Source organism: Mustela lutreola, chromosome 4, assembly GCF_030435805.1.
Source record: "Mustela lutreola isolate mMusLut2 chromosome 4, mMusLut2.pri, whole genome shotgun sequence".
NCBI classification, from domain to species: Eukaryota; Metazoa; Chordata; class Mammalia; order Carnivora; family Mustelidae; genus Mustela; species Mustela lutreola.
Genome location: NC_081293.1, coordinates 179,907,960 through 179,930,256, shown reverse-complemented (window position 1 = coordinate 179,930,256; position 22,297 = coordinate 179,907,960). Strand labels below are relative to the sequence as shown.

The 22,297-nt window shown below is 38.1% G+C and overlaps 1 protein-coding gene across 8 annotated transcripts in view; it reads right to left on the bottom strand.

The window, feature by feature from the left end:
• AHCYL2 (adenosylhomocysteinase like 2) overlaps positions 1–22,297 on the bottom strand; it is a 165,089-nt gene that overhangs the window by 9,597 nt on the left and 133,195 nt on the right. For all 8 annotated transcript variants that reach the window (XM_059171824.1, XM_059171825.1, XM_059171827.1 and 5 more), the window contains 8 exons: positions 19,106–19,208; positions 17,400–17,494; positions 14,692–14,798; positions 13,429–13,545; positions 9,747–9,810; positions 9,188–9,276; positions 6,504–6,574; positions 3,877–3,971 (listed from right to left, as the gene is read on the bottom strand). In XM_059171824.1, the coding sequence (XP_059027807.1) occupies positions 3,877–3,971; positions 6,504–6,574; positions 9,188–9,276; positions 9,747–9,810; positions 13,429–13,545; positions 14,692–14,798; positions 17,400–17,494; positions 19,106–19,208 (741 nt within the window). The remainder of the gene's footprint in view (positions 1–3,876; positions 3,972–6,503; positions 6,575–9,187; positions 9,277–9,746; positions 9,811–13,428; positions 13,546–14,691; positions 14,799–17,399; positions 17,495–19,105; positions 19,209–22,297) is intronic.

The following is a 22,297-nucleotide window of genomic DNA, read 5'->3' as shown; positions in this document are numbered from 1 at the left end:
CTGCAGAGTGCAGAATCAATAGCAAGTCTCAGGTTCTAATTATTTCTGGTAAAAACTTTTAAAGTATGTGTACATAATGGTTTAGCCACTTGAATTGTGAAGCTTACAATCACACCGGCCATCTAGGTGATGCAATATGGGTAAGCAAGTCTGTTTTCAAGAGAAAAGGAAACATGTGAAAGAAAGACATGGCCAAAAGGCAGCTAAGAGCACAATCCCTATCACAGGTTTGCTAGTGTTACAGCATTAATATCTCTCAGAAAAAATGCAGTTTTCTAAATGCCCAACTGCTTTGATGAGCTGTTCCTTCCTAGAAATGCACAGTCAACATCTCAAGGTTAGATAAAACTATAGATTCACACACACACACACAAACACCCCCAGCCCCCAAAACCAAAAACCCTTATTTTTTTTGTTTTTGTTTTTTTTTAAAGATTTTATTTGACAGAGAGAGATCACAAGCAGGCAGAGAGGCAGGCAGAGAGAGAGGAAGAAGAAGGCTCCCTGCGGAGCAGAGAGCCCAATGCGGGTCTCGATCCCAGGACTCTGGGATCATGACCTGAGCCGAAGGCAGAGGCTTTAACCCACTGAGCCACACAGGCACCCCAACCCTTATATTTTTGATTGCTAAAAATATCTGGAAAAATATACTGAATCACTCTCCTTTACTGTTTCACTGAGGTAACTTATAGAGACTTTCTTCTCTTTTCACTCTCTACATCCAAGCCATTTAGCAAATCCCAACTGTCCTACCTTCACAACACATCATCTCCACGGCTTATCCATGTCATCTGAGCTACCACTCTCTATCACTGGAAATATGGAGAGGGCCTCCTATTATTGTCCCTATTACTACTCAAGTCCAGAAGCGTTTTCTTTATATCACAGCCAGAGTAATCTGTTAAAACAAATCAGATTTTGTCGGTCACCTGGTCAAAACTTTCCTGTGGGAATGGCTTCCTTTTTTTTTTTTTTTTTAAAGTAATCTCTACACCCAACGTGGGGCTCAAACTCACAACTGAGATCAAGAGTCACGTGCTCTACTGACTGAGCCAGACAGGCACCCGTGTGGAATGGCTTCCAACAGCTTCCCGGGTAACCAGAATAAAACCTGAAGTCCTTTTGTGACCTACAAAGAATGACATAACCCACTACCCTCCTTCAGCTGTCGCTATTCTCATCCCTGTGCCCATTCTGTTCCTGCCACAATGTCCTCTTTTCTGTTCCTCAAACATCAAGCATTTTCTACCTCAGCATCTTTTACACACCATTCTCCCTGAGTAAAATGCTTGGATGGCTTATTCCTTCAATTCATTCAGGTTTTTGTTCAAATGTTATCTCATTTGAGATCTTTGAGAAGGTCTCTTTGATCACCTTAGCTAAAATATCATTCTCAATGTCTCCACCTTGCTGTTTTTTTTTTCTTCAATCCTAAGCACTAACTGATGAAACTATCTGTTTATTGTCTGTGTCCTGCACTAGAATCTAAGTGCCACAAGAGCAGGGATGTTCTTCACTATTTCTTCAGCCAATAAATACTCAGCAAAGAACAGAGCAGTTATTCAATACAAATTAAACAGTGAATGAACATTGTGGTTTCAGTTATTAGTTGAGTTTGCTATTTCCTTAAATTTCATTTTCTATGTCCTGTGACACTACCATCAAAGACTGAGTAACTTAACTTTTTTGAAACCCTTCTGAGCCTCTCCCTTTCTGGACCATTTAGTTTAGTCATATACCTTCTGCTAAGAAGAGCACAAAGAGAATTAAGACATGGCCCGTGGCTAGTGTCGGTGCTAGATATCAGGAGCTACCTAGAATACCCGCAAAACTAGGTCTATCTAGTACCAACATAGTAGCCAGGGTGATCCTTTTGCTTTTAAAATAAAAGTCATCCTTTTAAAATGGAAGTCAGACTATTATAAATCTGACAATGGTACCCTATTTCTCTCAGAAGATAATCAGGAGTTCTTATAATGGCCTCTGAGACCCTATAAGATCTGGTCCATTCCTTCTTTGACCTCACCTTCCATTCTTTTTTTTTTTTAATTTTTTATTTTTTATAAACATATATTTTTATCCCCAGGGTTACAGGTCTGTGAATCGCCAGGTTTACACACTTCACAGCACTCACCAAAGCACATACCCTCCCCAATGTCCATAACCCCACCCCCCTTCTACCAACCCCCCTCCACCCAGCAACCCTCAGTTTGTTTTGTGAGATTAAGAGTCACTTATGGTTTGTCTCCCTCCCAATCCCATCTTGTTTCATCACCTTCCATTCTTAATCTGCCCCATACCACACTGGCCTCATTGTTGATCGTCAAACAGACTAGGCACACTCTTGCCTCAGGGCATTTGCTTTGGCGGTTCACAAAATGTTCTTCACCTAAAAATCCACATGGTTACTCAAGTTCCTCCAAAATTTATGCTCTTTGAGGGCAGGAATTTTGCCTGTTCTGTTCATTGACTCCACAAATGTAGAACAGCTCTTGGCATTCAGCAATCACACAATAAATATTTATGATTGAAGGTATAATGTCCTGGCCTTGATCCTGGGATTACTTATGTCTGGATTGCTTTAGAGGAGAGAGAGCCATCACAAATTGAAGCTTACCTAGAAATCATGAGGAGGCAATAGTACAATGTACAGGAAACCAAACCAAAACAAAAACTGGCAAGAAGTATAAAAAAAAAAGCCTGAATTTTGTGCTCCCATTTAATTTTTGAATCAATGACTGAACAATGGACTTAAGTTCTAGTTTTCTGATTGAAAATCAGGGAAAAGAATAATGCCTTGTGGGACAGTCAAGAGGATGAAATGAGATAAGGTAAAAATATAAAAATTACATGATTATATTTGGAATTGTTTTTATTTAAGACCTGGAGGGTTTAGGAAAGAAAATTCCTTCCCCCTTCTCTTACTCAGAAGATTTCTCTTTAGATATCAGAGCATGACTAGTTTCCTTAAGTTTTTCCCATTTTGGGGCTCTCTAAGCAGATTAATTGAGAAAAGGATAATCATGTGCTAGATAGTTTTAGAAATACTAATACCTCTATTTAGTAAAAGGGCAGTATGTCACATAAGTGAAACTTAACAACAACAAAAGAACCATTCAGAATTTAAATTTCAATATTGAAAAAAGAAATTATTCAAAATTATTCATTGTAAGCAAAATAACCTGATAAGATAAGAGTAATGGAGTCATGCCACTCAGAAACCTCAAGGGTAGGAAGAGGCTTTGCTAGGTTGTTTTTCCAGCTATTTTTAATAACAGAAGAATAGAGCAGAGTTAAAAAGAGAAACAATTTAAAATAGATATTATCCAACAGACTCTCAATATATCAACTGATCCTTACCTGGTAGTGCTGAAGCTCAATCAGAGCAGCCCTCAGGGCAGATGAAAGCATGCTTTGCTTGAGCCATTTACCCAGAGAGAAATACAGCTGTGCCAGAAAAATGCCATGAAAATTTAAAACCAGAGTGAAAGATACTTTGGTAAGTCTGAAAAGAAAGAAATAACGCTTCTCTTAACTATTACTTGGGTGATGTAGTAGAACCGAGTGTTATGTTGGATTGAATAATTTCAGGGTGAATATAATCAAATCAGAGAACCAAAGTGAGAGATAAAATGGCTTACAGTGTAAGTAGGTATCAAGCTGGAGTGGAAGAAAATAATCTTTTGAAATGATTGAGATGGCTTTATGGTATCCACAAGCACAGGTCATTGGGCTAGTAAGTGAAGAGACTGCGGACAGCTCTGCTAGGACAGTCATGTTTAGGATGGCTGGTGACTCTTCTCTTTCCTCTTCCAGTTTATATTTCTTGGGAATGAGAGAAAAAAAAGCCCCCAATAACGAGTTTCTTAATCTTACCACATCAATCTCCGTGTTGGAATGTCCCATGTTACAAACGATGCAGCTATTCTTCATACGGTCCAAGTGCTCTCTGGTTACCACATTCTTGTTACCTTAAAAACAGAAGAGATATCGACATGGAAAGAAATGAAGTTGGACCCCTACCTCACACCATATGTGAAATTTTACTTGATCTAAATGTAAGAGCTAAAACTATAAAACTCTTAGTAGAACAAAGGAATAAATCTTTTTGGTCTTGGGTTAGGCAAAAGTTTCTTAGATATAACACCTAAAGTACAAGCCACGAAAGAAAAAATAAACTTGTACCGCAAATGATATCATCAAGAAACTGAAAAGACAACACACAAATGGGACAAAATATTTACAAAGCATATAACTGGTAAGGGACTTGTATCTAAAATTTATTAAGAACTCTTACAACTCAATAATAAAAAGGCAACCAACCCAAATAAAAAATGAGCAAAGGCTCTGAATAGACATTTATCAAAAGAAGAAGTACAAAAGAAAATGTGTCAATATGCACATGAAAAGATGTTCAACATTATTACTCATTACAGAAATGCAAGTCAAAAACCACATTAAGGGGTGTTGTGGCTCAGTCAGTGTAGCGTGTGACTCTGGATCTTGGGATTGTGAGTTTGAGCCCCATACTGGGTGTAGAGATTACTTGGATAAAAGTACTTAAAAAACAAAACCACAATAAAACACCATTTCACACCTACTAGGATGGCTATAGTAAAAACAACAAATAATAACAAGTGTTGGAAAGGATGTGGAGAAATTGTAACCCCCATGCATTCTTAGTGGGAGTGTCATGGTGCCACCTATTTGGAAAAGCTTGGCAATTCCTCAAAATATTAAAAATAGAGTTAGCATCATATGATCCAGCAATTCCTAGGTATATATAGGTAGGTAAGGATGGAAAACATGTTTGCAGGAAAACATGGTACACAATGTTCATAGCAACATTATTTGAAATAGCCAAAAGTGTAAACAACCCAAATGTCCACCAACCAATGAACTGATAAACAAAATGTTGTATATCCTTAAAATGAATATAATTCACCAATAAAAAGGAATGAAATATCAACATATACTACCATATGGATGAAACTCGAAAACACTATGCTAAGTAAAAAAAAAAGCTAGTTACAAGAGATCACATACTGTAGAATTCCATTGATATGAAATAGACAAATCTATAAAAACAAAGAAATTAATGGTTGCATAGGGCTCAAGAAAGGTAGAGTGAAAGAATGCGGACTGACTGCTTATGGTATGGGATTTATTTTGGGGGGTGGTGTAGTTTCTGGAATCAGACATTCTACAACTTCACTAAAAACCACTGAACTGGGATGCCTGGGAGGCTCAGTTGGTTAAGTGGCTGCCTTCAGCTCAGGTCATGATCCCAGTGTTCCTGGGATCGAGTCCCACATCGGGCTCCTTACTCAGCAGGGAACCTGCTTTCTCTCTGTCTCTTCCTGCCATTCTGTCTGCATGTGCTTGCTCTCTCTCTCTCTCTGACAAACAAATAAATAAATAAAATCTTAAAACAAACAAATAAACAAACAAACACTGAACTATATACTTAAGAGGGTAAATTTTATGGTATGTGAATTATCTCAATAAAAAAATTAGATTGTGGTGATGGTTGTATTACCCTGTGAATTTGCTAGAAAATACTGAAAGGCATACTTAAAATAAGTGAAATGTATTGTTTCTGAATCATATCTCAATAAAGCTATAAAAAAAGATATAAGGGGGTTGATGCGAAGCAAGAACAGTTTCTTATGGTCCCTCTTCTCTGCCCCCATCTCACCCTGAGCCTACAAATATATTTTTAATCTTAAATATTCTCATTTTCCTTCTCTAAAATATAATTAAAAATAAAAACCAGTGTTCTAGGGGCACCTGTGTGGCTCAGTGGGTTAAGCCTCTGCCTTCGGCTCAGGTCATGATCTCAGGGTCCTGGGATCGAGTCGGGCTCTCTGCTCAGCGGGGATCCTGCTCCCCACCCCCACCCTGCCTGTCTCTCTGCCTGCTTGTGATCTCTCTCTCTCTGTCAAATAAATAAATAAAATCTTTAAAAAAAACAAAAGAACAAACAAAAAAACCAGTGTTCTAGCATTTATGGTCCCACCATAAAGACTAAGTATCTCAGCCCAAGGAAACTAGCCATTTCTGCATATTCCTCTCTACAACTCCAATCTGTCTCCTTGGGAATTAATACAACTACCTTTCCCACTTTCTCTAACTATGAATTTTGCTCTAGGCCTGCTTTAATTACAGAGACTAGAGAGAAATATACTTTACTTTTGGAAGTAAAATAAAAAATCAAATGTACAAATATAAGATCTGGTTTCCCAAATAAAACTTATCTCTAGCCATCTTCGTGGTAATTACAGAACAGTTAAAGGGAAACTTTCCTCTAGGGATGACCTAGATGTTATATACTTTTGGTCAGAGTTCTAAAGAGTGGGAAGAACATGAAAGATTGACTGATTTTGTAGACTTCTGTATCTGGCTTTTCGAGTTTGGTTTATTCAGAACATTTCTGGTCATTTTTCACTTGTTCCATGAAAGCATTCCCAAGTGCCATTCCACTGTCCGTGTCAAAAGCATACCTGTACAGGTAATAACAATATCCACTTGTCGGATGACCTCATTTAATTTCACCAGTCGAAATCCATCCATACTGTAAAAATAAAGCATGATCAATTAACAAAGGCAATTGGGAGGCTTTTGCCACAGAACCTCAAAAGCTATCACTAAGTTCCTTCAGTACCTGCAATGTCATTTCTTGATATAGCTAGATTATTCTTAGCAGTGAAAAATTCAAACCATCTCCTTAAGTTCATACAGGACAGAAGTAAAGGTTTCTTTGCATCACTGCAACTTAATTCTTCCTGAAAACAGAGACCTAGGGGTTATCATGAGCTTCCTAAACTGAGTTCCTAGAAAGTGCAATTTAGCCACTGAATCTTACCCCATTGAAATTATTCTCCCCAAGATCATCAACAATCTTCTGATAATAAATAAATAATAATAATAAATAATATATATATAATATATGTTATATAATAAATAAATCTTAGACTCTTACACCACTTAATTCCTGCATTAAACATTATTTACCTTCTTAAAACTATACTCCTTAGAGTCCATGATACTGTTCTCTCCTGGTTTTCCTCCCACTTTTCTGATTATTCCTTTTTAGTCTTACTCAGTCTTTAAGAGCTGGTACGCTGTACAGTTCTGCCCTGATTCTTTTCTTTATTCTTTCAGTATTTATCCATACCCTCCCCTTGACTGTAAATGACTCTTCTTTTTTTTTTTTTTTTTTTTTTATTATTTTTTTTTTAAAGATTTTTATTTATTTATTTGACAGAGAGAAATCACAAGTAGATGGAGAGGCAGACAGAGAGAGAGAGGGAAGCAGGCTCTCCGCTGAGCAGAGAGCCCGATGCGGGACTCGATCCCAGGACTCTGAGATCATGACCTGAGCCGAAGGCAGCGGCTTAACCCACTGAGCCACCCAGGCGCCCTGTAAATGACTCTTCTTGTTGGCTGATTTGCACAATCTATCTTTAGGTTAATGCTCTCTGAAGCTTCAGAGCCTTGGATCAAATTATCTATTGGATAGCTTCTCCTGGATGTCCCATAAGAATATCAAATTTATTGGGTTTCAACAAAACTTCATTATCTTTTCTGCACTCCTAAACCCTATTTCCTCTTTTGTATTTTCTTCTTGATCAATAGCATTACTGTTCACCCAAATGTATGAGCCAGATAAACTAGAATGTCCTAGCTTACCCTCTTCTTCCCAGTTGAAGTTGTCACCAAATCTGGTTGTTTTTCCTTAACTCTTTAAAATCTCCTGAATCGGTACCCTGCTCTCCATATATGCTGGCCTTGTGTATGCTCAGGTCTTATTACCTCTTGCCTGGATTCCTACAGTAGCCCCTGGCCCGATGTCATCATCTCTAGGTTTATGTCTATCTAATTTAGTTTGCAAAGTAATTTCCCTACATGCAATTTAGATCAAGTCACTTCCTTGCTTAAAGTATTCCAGTGAGATTGCCTGTTCTCAGGATAAGACCTAAATATTTATCAGATATATGATCATTTTCACATAGGATTCCTACCTTAGATATTACCACTCCCCCAAATATATCCCCTCTGCCAACTACATTAAAGTATTTCGATCTTTTTAAATGTGCCACGTTCTCTCCTTCCTCGGTGACTATGCTCCTTGTGATGTTCCTTATACCTGGAACTTACGTCCAAACTAAGACATGACTTATACAAGTTTCAAGGCTCAGCTCTATTGACATCTCTTCCTACCCTGCCTCTTTGCTCTTTAGTTAGGTGCTTCTCCTTTGGCTCCTATAGGACCACGTACTGTTTACCGCCATCAGAGCACTTATTCCACTCACATTGGTTTTTGTGTACTAATAAAGCAGGACCTTGCCTCATTCGTATATTCATCTTATACATCCTAAGCACAGAGCACAGTACCTATCATACAGTAAGTGATCAGTTCATGTCTATAAGAGAATCTGAATCATTGTCTCAATCAGTATTAAAACATGTTAATGAACCCTGATTCAGAGAAAGCCAACAAATCTACTGGGGAAATTATGGACGAGACAGGAACTATTTTTTAACCTTTACTTTAGAAATAATTTCAAACTTAAGTATTACAAAAATAGTACAAACTCCCCTATACCCTTCACTCAGAGATAGCAGATTTTATTTGGATTTGCCTGATGTTTCCTCCTGAGGAGATTCAGGTCATACTTTTAGGAAAAGAGTATCACAGAAGTGTTCTCAGTGCATCACATCAGAAAGGATCTGATGCCAACTTATTTCTTTTTTGATCATTGTTTTCAGAGGGAGAAGGGTTGTGGTGCCTGGATGGCTCAGCTGGTGGAACATGCAACTCTTGATCTTGGGGTCATGAGCTCAAGCCTCACATTGGGTATAGAGCTTACTGTAAAAAAAAAAAAAGGGGGAGGATTATATATGGAGAAGGTAAGGAGTTATTTGTTCTTTGGCTCAAGTCATTCCCTTTAAGGATTTCCAAAGGAATTCAAAATTTTAGCTTCTCTGATAATCTCTGCTTTCTCGGAGCAGAGCTACTTGATCTTTGGAAGAGGGAAGCTTACAGTTAATAGCAGCATCTCTAAGGATCTGGGCCCCTCTAAGATAAAATGTGGCATTAACCAGGCCATTCTCTGGTGATAGTTACAAGATCCCAATAGATGGTGGCACAGAGGAAAAAGCGAGTTTCATTTTGCATGCTTACCAGGCTTGAAGAGCACAGATGGGGTCGATCTCAGTTACATACACAATAGAGCCCATGGCTTTTAGGGCAGCACAGCACCCCTTCCCCACCTGAAGACGGGGGAGAGTACACATAATAAGGAAAGTCAGTGAGAAAACAACATCTCAAAGCTTCTGGTGAACTGTACCCCATTTTCCGCCCCCAAAAGCAATTTCACTGAATAGACTCATGCTTGGGGAAAAACAAGAAAAAACAAATAAATGAATGCGGTTCATAAACAAACTCCTAACTCCCGTTCAGCACGTGCACATACATAAGAACACCCACACTCATGATTTATAATCAAAACACAAGCTACGAGAACATCACAAACAGGGTGCTGGAACAAGTCAGAAAATCAACTTGAGAAAAAATGGCAAAAATGCAAAGGAAAAAAGAGACCAGAGGGCCTCTACAATTACTTTTTTTCCCATCTAGAGTGGTGAGTGAATGTATTCTCACATCCCTTAAATAAAAGAATCTGGTATATTTCAACAAAATCATATTTTATATACCTAGTAAGTGAAAAGTTATGCTTTACCTCTCCATAGCCACAGACCACCACCTGCTTTCCACCAAACATCATGTCTGTTGTCCTTTTAAGTCTAGGGGAAGAAAAACCATTAAATCAGAAAAATCTTCTCTCATTTCTCCTTTAAGATTAGAATGGGTACCTTTGATTTCACGTTTATTTGTTTGTTCCATTCTGAAAGAAAGCCTGGTTTCTGTGCTATCCAATGACTAGAAAGAAAGGTTGAATAAAATACGTATTTTCTCACTCCATGCTATCCAATCAATTCCAGCTACAGGTGAGGGTTTTTTTTCTTTTTTCCTCTTGTCTTGGGAGTGGTGCAGAAGGCAAGAAGCTGTAGACTGCAAAGTAACTTTTAAACAAAAAGCAATATACATTTATCATATAATTTTTGGAAATAGGATAAAAATAACATTTTTTGTTTAGGAGACAAAGCTCTAGCTTAATGGAAACATTATTCGGTTTTATTTAATGAGACAGAAATGTAGAAGATAACCTTGATAAATGAGTGCTACATTTAGCAGTGTCAGAAGGGACAACAAGTCCCTCATTAATTCCACACAGAGGGTAATAGGTGGCGAGAGGGAGAAGAGCTTGGACATGCACAATACTGACTGCAAGAGAGAGTGAGCTTTCTGGGGCTGATTCTTTCTCAGACCTGCTCTACTTTTTTGTCTCTGATTCTCTATGAAGCTAGAATAAATGTCCTTATTGTTTTTAGAGTCTCTTGGAAGAACCTGTAGCAATAGGTTCTGGTTTCTCTTTGGGTTGAGCTAGTGTCCCTTCTCTAGGAATCCCTCATTAGGCAGAAGAAAGTTCTCAACTAAAACCAGTCTATTCTGAGACAGACAGTTCCTACAAATATTTGTCACTCTTTCTGTTCACTTATCTGCTTACCTCTCCTGTTGAAAACAGTCTATAAGAGTAGGAATCCTGTTTTTTTAATGATTTGACAACTCCTCAGGAGGAACAAGTAGAACTCCATGAGCCTCAGTGAAACTCAGTAAATAGCAAATACTATTCAGCCATCAAAAAGAATGAAGTCTTGCCATTTTCAACAACATGGATGGAGCTAAAGAGCATAATGCTAAGTGAAATAGCCAGTCGGGAAAAAACAAATACGATACAGTCTCACTCATATGTGGAATTTAAGAAACAAAACAAATGAGCACAGGGAAAAAAGAGAGAGAATGAGTGAGATGTCTAGAAATAGACCTTCTTCTTCTTCTTTTTTTTTAAAGAAATAGAATGCAAGTTAGTGTAGCCACTTTGGAAAACAGTTTGGAGATTCCTTAAGAAATTAAAAATAGAGTTGCGCCTGGGTGGCTCAGTGGGTTAAAGTCTCTGCCTTTGGCTCAGGTCATGATCCCAGCGTCCTGGGATCGAGCCCCGCATAGGGCTCTCTGCTCAGCAGGGAGCCTGCTTTCTCCCCTCTCTCTCTGCCTGCCTCTCTGCCTACTTGTGATCTCTGTCTGTCAAATAAATAAATAAAATCTTTAAAAAAAAAAAAAAAGAAATTACAAATAGAGCTACCCTATGACCCTGCAACTGCACTACTGGGTATTTACGCCAAAGATACAGATGTAGTGAAAAGAAGGGCCATCTGTACCCCAATGTTCATAGCAGCAATGGCCACAGTCGCCAAACTGTGGCAAGAACCAAGATGCCCTTCAACAGACGAATGGATAAAGAAGATATGGTCCATTTATACAATGGAGTATTATGTCTCCATCAGAAAGGATGAATACCCAACTTTTGTATCAACATGGATGGAACTGGAAGAGATTATGCTGAGTGAAATAAGTCAAGCAGAGAGAGTAAATTACCATATGGTTTCACTTACTTGTGGAGCATAAGGAATAACACGGAGGACATTGGGAGATGGAGAGGAGGAGTGAGTTGGGGGAAATCAGAGGGGGAGACAAACCATGAGAGACTGTAGACTCTGAGAAACAAACTGAGGGTTTTGGAGGGTGGGAGGTGAGTGGCTGAGTGAGCCTGGTGGTGGGTATTATGGAGGGCACGTATTGCATGGAGCACTGGGTATGCTGCATAAAAAATGAATTTTAGAACATTGAAAGAAAATAAAATAAAAATTAAAAATTAAAAAAAAATAAAAGAAAAGATACAGACTCATAACTATAGAGAACAAATTGATAAGTTACCAGCGGGAAGGAGGGTGGGACCATGGGTGAAATAGGTGATAAGAATTAAGGAGAGCACTTGGGATGAACACCAAGTGATGTATTAAATTGCTGAGTCACTATACTGTACACCTGAAATTAATGTAACAGTGTATGTTAACATAAATAAATTAATTAGTTAATTAAATTTTAAAAATATATCAATTAAGTGCAGAGGCCTTTCTTATTGAGTAAAGAGAATAAGTCTAGCTGGGTTACTATCATACTCAAAAGTCATGGTTTAGGAGAATGGTCCTGGAATGGTTATCACAGCAAAGAAAATCAACAGACTTTACTTATGAGCTTCCGTTGCTTTACTCTTGAGCTTTTCTGCCTCTCTTCCTCAAGGGATATCAGCTGCAAAGCTATTCATTGAAGCTATTCACGTAAGCTATAACACTTTTATGTAACCAAAACAAGGCACAGTCTATAAACAGATTGATGGATTGAGAATTCATTTACATGTACAATCTGTCTGATAAAACTATTGAATCTATAGAAATAATAATTAGCAATAAATTGAATTTACATTAAATATCTGCCTCCCTCCAAAAGATTTTAAAGTAAAAAGCTTCCCTTAAAATCTAATTCAATCCAGAACTTATTTCATCCTAGAAAGAAGGACAAGGGAACTAATGTTGAACACCAGATTCTTACCTTATCTTACTTAATCCTCTCAATAACTCTATGATGTAGGACTTATTGTCACCATTTTACAGATAAGGGAATAGGTGCAGAGAGGCTAAATAACTATTCCAAGATCTAAATGATAGAGCCAACAGTCAAACCAGGCCTTCTGGCTCTAACACCTGTGGTGTTGCAAACTGCCTACGGTCCAGACTCATTAGTAATGTGCCCCACAGGCCCACTCTTAGCTTTTCCATTAACCTAAACATGATAGAAACCATTTGGCTTGGCAATATTCTAAACCGACTTCATGGTTTCATGGAGGGAATTACTGACTTCTGAACAAGGATGAAGGATTATCTGGACACAAGTGTAGAAACAGAAACTGGGCATTAGAAGAACATAGTATTTGGTATACACCTAAGTAGATTTTTCAGACTTAATTTAAAAGATTTAAAAGACTAGAAATGCCTCTGGGATTGACTTTTTGCTCACCACAACTTTCCAGATGGCCAGAGAATTACATGCTGGTTGGAATTTAAAAACTAGTAACATTACCTAGAACAGGAATACCAGGTGCCTTTTCCCAAATCATTCAAAGATTCTTAGTTTATGACTTTAGTTACTGACTTGCAGGCCTGATAGGGTCACAAAGTAAAAATTTTGCCATCAATAGATAGAGGCCAGTCTGGTTTTTTAAGTGAAACAAATGTACTTTGTCATAGGGATAGCAATGGTAGATCTGGGTTATAAAATACTGAGTATGATGTAGTGATAGATCCAGAGGTGCTACATGAATGATTTCTAGAAATAACCAAAACTAAAAAACTCAGAACCCCAATTCAACAACTAAGTTCATTCCAAAGACAACAAAATATTACCCGTCTAGAATTGATTCACGGCAACAGTAGAGGTTGTCAAATTTCTGTTTGGTGACCGAGTCATTGACGTTCATGGCAGGAACACAAAGCTTCCCAGCCTTGGATAGCTGGTACAGCCTGAGGATGAGGGAAGTCACAAAGAACGCAAAACAGTGAGATACTGCAACCTACTGTCAGTTTCATAACAAATTACAGAAATATGTTGTATGGGCATGAGAGCATGAGACATGCTAGTTTCATCCCATCAGGTGTATCTAGAGAAATAAAGGTTACCTTTTTAAAGTTTGTATACAGCTGAGAAATGAAGATTTTAGTTACAAGGCATGTGGGGATTTCTGACCCACTTCCAAATTTGAAGAATTAAAATGTAAAATTTTAAATTGCTTATTAATTTTATTCCCCTTTTACATTATACAAAGAGTAACTTTAAGTATTATTTGAATCCCACCACTCTAATGCAGCAATTTTAACTCTCAATATATATATATATATATATATTGAGATTATATGTATATATGTATATATATATATATATATATATATATATATATATACACATCATATAAATATGTGTTATCTACATACAGGAGTTTTATTTTAAGTTGAATCAACTAAAACTTAGACCCAGGTATTTTATTCAAAATTCATCCCCTTCTAAGAGCCTGAAGGTATGGTATATTCAAAAAGACCACACTATATTGAAGCAGTGATGGTGGCTTATTCAGAATTTACTTCCCTAAAACTTACATTGCATACTTTCAGTTCTTGATGAATGAATAATAGTAAACAGAAACTATTTTAATTTTACTGAGGGAATTTCTGCTCATTTGAGAAACAGAAACCCAAATCCTTGTTCTCTAAGTAAAAATGTAAGCTCTATGAGTTTTGCCCAGCTAGATCCCTAGCACAGTTCCTAGAAGTTCCTGGCTCTTGTAGAAATTAAATAAATATCTATGGAATGAATAAATTCATCTAAAAAGGACAAACAGTCAATTCATTACAATGACTAGAAAATACGAGGACCATACTTGTTCCCTTACCTGTCCCCAACTCCCAATTTTAAGTTTATTATTTGCATTGTTAAAAACAAAAACAAAACAAAAGCAAAAACAAACAAACAAACAAAATCACAAGTGTGCAAACTCAGATCTCAATACCTGAGAGAAGGTTCCGATTTTTAACATATTGTATTCTATAGGTATGTGATTATCAGAATATATATCTAGGCTGCATAAAACCAGGTACATCCATGTTAAATCTTACCTATGGACTCCAGTAACACTCTCCTCTACTATGCCCTTGATTTTCTTGAACATATTAGGATACTTCTTATAAATCCAGTGAGTAAGATCCCCTCCATCGTCCAATATCTGCAAAAATAAGCATCAATAATACCATTTATTTTACCAAAGGCTCAGGGTTTCCAGGTTGCTCTGGGTCTTTTATCCCAATTTCTAACTGCCAATTTACAGATATTTCAAATTTCCCATATGGTTATGGGAAGTTACTTAAAGCCAATACAATGACCAGTCATTACACTGAAGTAAAATATGAGGGGTGAAAAGCCAAACTGTAATTCTCAGAGCCAAATGACCTTCCCACATAGCCCATCTACTATATCAAAACACACAGCAACAAATGAGGATTTTTCTTCTGAACTAATAGCTTAAGTGGCTATCTAGACAACTAGTTCCTGAATACACTGTGGATAATCAGAAAGCCTGACCTTGAAATTAGCATATTTCTAACCAGTTATATTCAGGACTTCAAATATATTCAGTCAAGGCTTGGTTTAAATGAAGCCAGATAATTAGTCTCCCTTCCAGAACAATGGGTTATAAAACTGTATTTGTTAATCCTTCACTTCTCCCAAAGCACAGGCACTCTCCCACCCAAAATATCAGGCAGCACTGAAGGGTTTTGCCTAGCGAAACCTCACACTCTCTATAAACCAAATTAAAAATAACCAGGGAACTGTGCAGCATGTAGGTGTGCAAGCTTGCCTCTGAACAGCTCATCACTATTTCAGGTTGGGATTAAAGATAAACACAATGCTGTGCCCACTGGAGCTTTCATCAGCGGAGGAAAGTTTTTGAATTATAAATAAGCTAAAGAAAGACCAGCTTGGAACGCTCTTAGGCACTAGGCTGTGGCACTTCAGCCCTTCACCTAGCTGTCAGAAATGCTTAGCAGGACTTTCCAAATGATGATCCCTGGGAAGTCCCCACAGAACTGAGTTGCTCCCTTTTGGCACGCACCCTCTCATCAAATATCAACTCTACTACAAGTTGCCAAAATGCCATCCTGGACCCCTGCATACACAAAATCCCCCACCTCGTGTCTGCCACTTCATCTCTTTTTTGCTTCTACTCTTGCTCATAACCTCTTTTCTCTGACTCAACTGAAGTTTATTTGAGAGCAGGGATCCAAGGCAAGACTCATTAAAACACACTGGATCCATTCTATAAGTTAATGCTCCCTTTTCTCCCAGTAGGAACCCTCAGAACAGATGCCCTGAGAAATGAAAAGGCTTCTTAGAGTTTCTCTCTCCCTTTCTGCATGTATGGAACCCCTCCTAGAGTTCTCCCTTGCAGCCTCTGATCCCTAGTCATATAAAAAAGTCAGAGATGAAAAATACTGAGCAATTGGAAACTCTGGTCTTAAGTCCCACTATTCTTGTCTGCTTTTCTCTTTTAACAGAGGTATCTAATACAGGCAGGTAATTGCTATCCCTAATATTTATTTAATGAATGTAACCCATAATTCTCACCACTATGTTATTCTATTACAGAAATTCTTGCCACCAGGGAATCTTCCTGAGGCTGGAAAGCAAATAAACGTATTAGATCTTGACAGGATCCCAAGAGGAATGGCCTCTATTTTCTGGGGTGACAATGGTTTTTATCCTTGTCTTATTTTCTTCATCAGCTGTTCCAGCAGTTTGTGCTGGCCCTATAGTCTGTAAATGCTCTCTGGTTGCAATCCCATGTCCTTCCCATGTTCTCGACTCTAAAATTGATGTTCTATTCCCCACAGAAACCCCCTGGCCCATCTCCTTTAGGTCTTGTCAGTCATACTTCTTCCAGTCACTGTTAAACTCTGTGGGAATGAGCTGACTCATCTCACAGCTGACTCCTCCCTCCCTTTCAGGGTATTAACGCAGCTTCCTCGAAACAGCAAGTGGTGCAATGTAACCTGCATCATAGAATCCAGAAAGAGGTTGCTTCCTTGTGTTCCAAGTGAGGCCTACTCTGCAATTTTTAGCCACAAGCAATAGCTGGACTGGAGCTTCAAGGGCCCTTTTTTTCAGTTGATTCCCTAGTTTATCGTCTCCTTCATATGCAAAATGTTTGTGAAAAAGGAGTGCTTCATACTTTGCGCAGCTTTTTGCTTCTCTGTGACTCTAAGCTGCTATCGGCCTTGGAGAACTTGGTCTTTTCAAAAATGAACTGAAATTAAATGAAGCAAAATAAAAAACCCCAAAACTTTTTGCTTAGGCATCTTTCTTAAAGTGGAAAATAAAGAGTAGAAAATTTGAACTTGGAACTCCTCATATTTACTATAAATTTAGCCCGTGATTCTAGAGAAAAGCCAAGTACCACAGGAGCTATATGTGTATGTGTGTTTGTGTGTGCATTTTCATTATTGTTGTTGGAGGGAGGAGGTAGGTAGGGAATGGTAACTCATTAACATGGAACCAGCCATGTGTGAACCCTGAGCAGTATTTTAATGCTGCTGATGAATATAAATGTTTCTCAAGATCAGCACCAACAATTTTAGCACTTTGAGGCTAAGTTCAATATTCTTAGGGTACCCTAAACATAAGCATCCAGTTCTGCTGGAAGCCAAGATAAAATAGAAAAGGAAGCATTTTCCTTCCTTCCTGTTGGGACACCCTCTCCCAGACCATAGCCCCCCACTCTGTCCCCAGCAAATTCCTCTAGAATTGTGCTAGCAGAAATCTAACCCACCATGTTTGGCTGCCAGCCCTCCACATTCACACATCTATCAATGCACCACCAAAAGTCATCTTCTGACTCTCCTTTCCAGGCAAAGACAGGGAATCCTAAGAAAAGAGAACAAAGAGAAATTGTTAAAGCCTGAAAGAAGGGCTGCCCCTAAATTTTGACAAGATCCTGGCTTTCCTCAATCCCCATTCTCTCATTCTGCTCTATTCCTTGGACTGATTTTCCTCATTGATTAACACTGTCTTAGCTCCTTCATGTACTTCTTTGTCTTTGGTGGTCATTTTGCTCTTGATACAGCAAAAAAGACAAAAGGAACAAGAATATGATGGATGTTACAAGTAAGATTAAAGGGAAAAAAAGAAAAAATCAGAAATGAGTACGTCTTGATCCAGTCAAACTGAAAGTCTCACCATTTCTCAACTACACTCTGATCTTTCTTGTGTCTTCACTTTGGTCATCCCACCTTCTTCATCAGGAGAAAACCTATGCTATTCTCCATCAGTTAAAATGTTGTCATAGCCCAGTTAAGTTTTGTGTTCCTAAAGGAGCCTAACTGCAAGTGATTTTTCATGGAATCTGAACTTTTATAACTTTTGTAAGCCACTTGCTTGTGCACTAAATGCAGATTTGTGATCTGTCGTGGCATTTATCATATATGTCCTTATATTACCATTATTTATATATCGTGTCTTTAAAAAAAAAAAAAAAAAAGATTATTTATTTATTTATTTGACAGACGGAGATCACAAGTAGGCGGAGAGGCAGGCAGAGAGAGAGGAGGAAGCAGGTTCCCCGCTGAGCAAAGAGCTTGATCCCAGGACCCTGGGATCATGACTTGAGCCGAAGGCAGAGGCTTTAACCCACTGAGTCACCCAGGCACCCCTATATATTATGTCTTTTCTCTTCAATCACAATATAAGATTCTTAGGACAAAGACATGGTCTCATTTGTTCTTATAGGCCATTAAACATTTGTTGGGGAAAAAAAAGAATGTATATGTACAATTCATTGGGCTATATATTTAATACTTGTGCCCTTTTACATACATATTTTATATATTAATAAAAATTTTATAATGGATATAAATGAAATACTAAAGTGCTACCAAAAGGAGAGACATGCATATACCACAGAGCTTTCCCAGCATTTTGTAAGAGCTCTGAAGCAATAAGCATTTGGTACCCTGATCTGTGCTGTGCTGCCACAGAGGGAAGACAAGAAACTGGCAAAGTCCAAATTTCTCTTTATTTTGTCCTTCCTGTGTCAGTAGCCATTGTGATCAAATATTAATCTGCCAGGTCAAGTCCTTTTTACAGCTAGAGCAGAAACACCAAACATTAAATTGGGGCAAACTGCTGAAAAACCAGCAGGACCACAAAATTACGCCTGGAGCACTTTATTTTCTAATCCGTATTACCTTAGACAACAAGTAGTGTTCACTGGTGGTCTAAGATTAGCAAGTCAAGGCAAAGCATTAACTAATAAAATAATATTAGACATAAGAAGGTATTTGCCAACTGTAAAACAGAGTTACCTACATCATATTTAACAAGAGAAGCACAGAAGGAGAGCAAACTCACAAGAATAGAGATCCATTCCCCCAAGACAGATCCTTAAATATCACTCTCTTAAAGATTTATATTGAATACATGGGACTTTTCAGAGACTTACTTTAGGCAAAAACACAGAAGACAAGCAAAAGATCTTACCACTTTCTGCTAGAGCAGCAGCCACTTCATTGAGAGTGGAATAGATGTTGCAGGCTGCCCATCGGCACTGTGCCCCTAGGGCACCCAGAGTTTCCATAAGCACCTGTATTAAACAGAAAGCAGGAGATAAACAAAGCTAGCCAAACATTTGGTCAAGGAAATTAAGTTTCTGACAATAAGAAAGTGTATTGGGGGACAACTAGGTAGTTCAGTTGGTTAAGTGTCTGCCTTTGCCTCAGGTCGTGGTCTCAGGGTCCTGGGATTGAGCCCTGTATCTGGCTCCCTGCTCAGCAGGAAGACTGCTTCTCTCTCTCCCTGCTTGTGTTCTCTCTCTCTCTCTCTCTCTGACAAATAAATAAATAAATAAAATCTGAGGAAAAAAAAAAAAGGAACCAGGCTCCTTGGAGAAATGGCTGATTCCAGAGTTAGGGCAAAGAATGTACAAAATGAGCTTAGATAATCATATACCAGAAGCAAGTAAATACTTAAAGAAAGAGAGGATATGTCAAAAGACAAAAAAGTCACAGAAGCAAGATGAAAGGGGTTCCTGCGGGACAAGTTTGGAACAATTTGAGCATCATGATAAACAGTGATAGTAATGGGTTATAATCCACTAAATAAAATAGGAAACAATGATTCATACAAATAAAAGTAAGTAAATAAATGAAAAAATTGAAAGTTCGATGAAAAATGGGATATTTACATAATTTCATATTACTACCTCACGAAATACCTTTTAATCACAAAGGGGGAAAATAACTTCTACAGTGAAAAATCTAGCAGACACTACCTCAAGCAAAGGATCAAAATGAACATCCTTTTGACAAATGATATATCAAGTCTAGATCAATGTGTCACCTGATAAGATTCAATGAAAAAAATGCAGTATCACTTCCTAACAAAAACTCATGGCCTGAATTTAATAATAAAGACGCGTCAGGAAAACGCAGAACTGAGCACATTCTACAGAATAATTCATTTGCAATTTTCTAAAGTATCAAGGTCATGAAAGTCAAAGAAAGACCGATGAACTACTCCAAACTAAAGGAGACTAAAAGGGATGACAATTAATGAGATACATGAGGTCTGAGGATTAGATGGTAATATAAGTCAATGTTAATTTCCTGATTTTGAATAGCTGTATTGGTTGAATGAGAGAATGTCCTTGTTTGTAGAAAGTATGCACTGAAGTATTTGTGGGTGAAGGAACATCAGATTGGCAACTTGCTCTCAAAAGTCTGAGAAAAAAGTGATGCACACTATACTTGCAACTTATCTATAAATCCATGTTAATTTCAAAATTTAAAAATATTTTATTACTTTAATTTTGACTTTTATTGTTTTTAAATTTTTTATTTATTTGAAAGAGACAGAGAATACAGGGGCAGGGGTGGGGAGATAAGGAGAGAGCAGGAAGCTCCCCACTGAGCAGGGAGCCCAACTTGGGATCATGACCTGACCCAAAGACAGATGCTTAACCGACTGAGCCACCCAGGCTCCCCTTAAGAAATTTTTTTTTTTTTTTAAGATTTTACTTATTTATTTGACAGAGAGAGAGAAAAATAGATCACAAGTAGGCAGAGAATCAGGCAGAGAGAGAGGGGGAAGCAGGCTCCCAGCTGAGCAGAGAGCCTGATGTGGGGCTTGATTCCAGGACCCTGAGATCGTGACCTGAGCTGAAAGCAGAGGCTTGACCCACTGAGCCACCCAGTCACTCCAAGAAAATATTTTTTTAATTATTTTTTAAAAATCATTAAAAAAAAATGGGGCGCCTAGGTGGCTGAGTGGGTTAAAGCCTCTGCGTTCAGCTCAGGTCATGGTCTCAGGGTCCTGGGATAGAGCCCTGCATTGGGTTCCCTGCTCAGCAGGAGCCTGCCTCCCCCAACCTCTCTCTGCCTGTCTCTCTGCCTACTTGTAATCTCTGTTGACTAAATAAATAAAATTAAAAAAAAAAAGAAAAAAATATTAAAAAAAACTTACTCCACTGATCTGATCCTTAGTTGTTTGCTTGTTTTTTAACATTTTTATTTATTTGGCAGAGAGCAGGAGAGAGAGTGAGAGAAAGCATAAGTGGGGGGGAGCAGCAGAGGGAGAGGGAGAAGCAGACTCCCTGCTGAGCAAGGAGCCCAACACAGGGCTCAATCCCAATGACCTGAGCCAAAGGCAGATGCTTAACCAACTGAGACCCCCAGGCACCCCTAGAACCTGACTGACTTTTACTTCCTTATATAAGATAGAGGCAGGATTCTTTTAAAGAAGGTAGTATACCATCTACTGCTTTTTTTTTTAAGAAGCTATTTATTTATTTATTTATTTTAGATTGTATTTTTTAAGTAAAGATTTTATTTATTTATTTATTTAAAGATTTATTTATTTATAACCCCGAAGTTATTTATTTTTCAATTTGTTTATTTAAGAGAGAGAGAGAGAGAGATGAAGGGTGAGAGAGACCGAGTGAGACAGAACATGAACAGGGGGAGGGGCAGAGGGACAAGCAGACTCCCCACTGAGCAGGAAGCCCAACACAGGGCTCATCCCAGGACCCTGAGATCATGACCTTGAGCCCAAGTCAGAAGCTTAACTGACTGAGCCACCCAGGTGCTCCCCGACCTACTGCTTTGATTACAAACTATTTTAACAAGAATAAAGCTTTGGTTAAAAAACTTGTTTTAAAATTTCCTGACGGTAGTTAACTCAGAGTACTAGTACTTTTCATGTTGTCAAACTTGTATTTTCTAATATTTCTATGCTAAATAAAAATTCTAATTATGTTCTAATTTTATTTTTTTTATTTTTATTTTTTTAAATATTTTATTTATTTATTTGACAGACAGAGATCACAAGTAGGCAGAGAGGCAGGCAGAGAGAGAAGTGGAAGCAGGCTCCCCGCTGAGCAGAGAGCCCGATGTGGGGCTCGATCCCAGGACCCTGGGATCATGACCTGAGCCGAAAGCAGAGGCTTTAACCCACTGAGCCACCCAGGCGCCCCAATTATGTTCTAATTTTAAAAAAACTTGCAAACAACTCCACTAATTTAGGCGAACCCCCTAAAGTAATTTGTCCAAGGCCACATAGTAAGTTAATAGCAGAAATACCCGTATGTCTTAATTTCCAGTCCATACGATCTTTCTTTCTTTTCTTTTTTTTTTTTTTTTTTAAGATTTTATTTATTTATTTGACAGGCAGAGATCA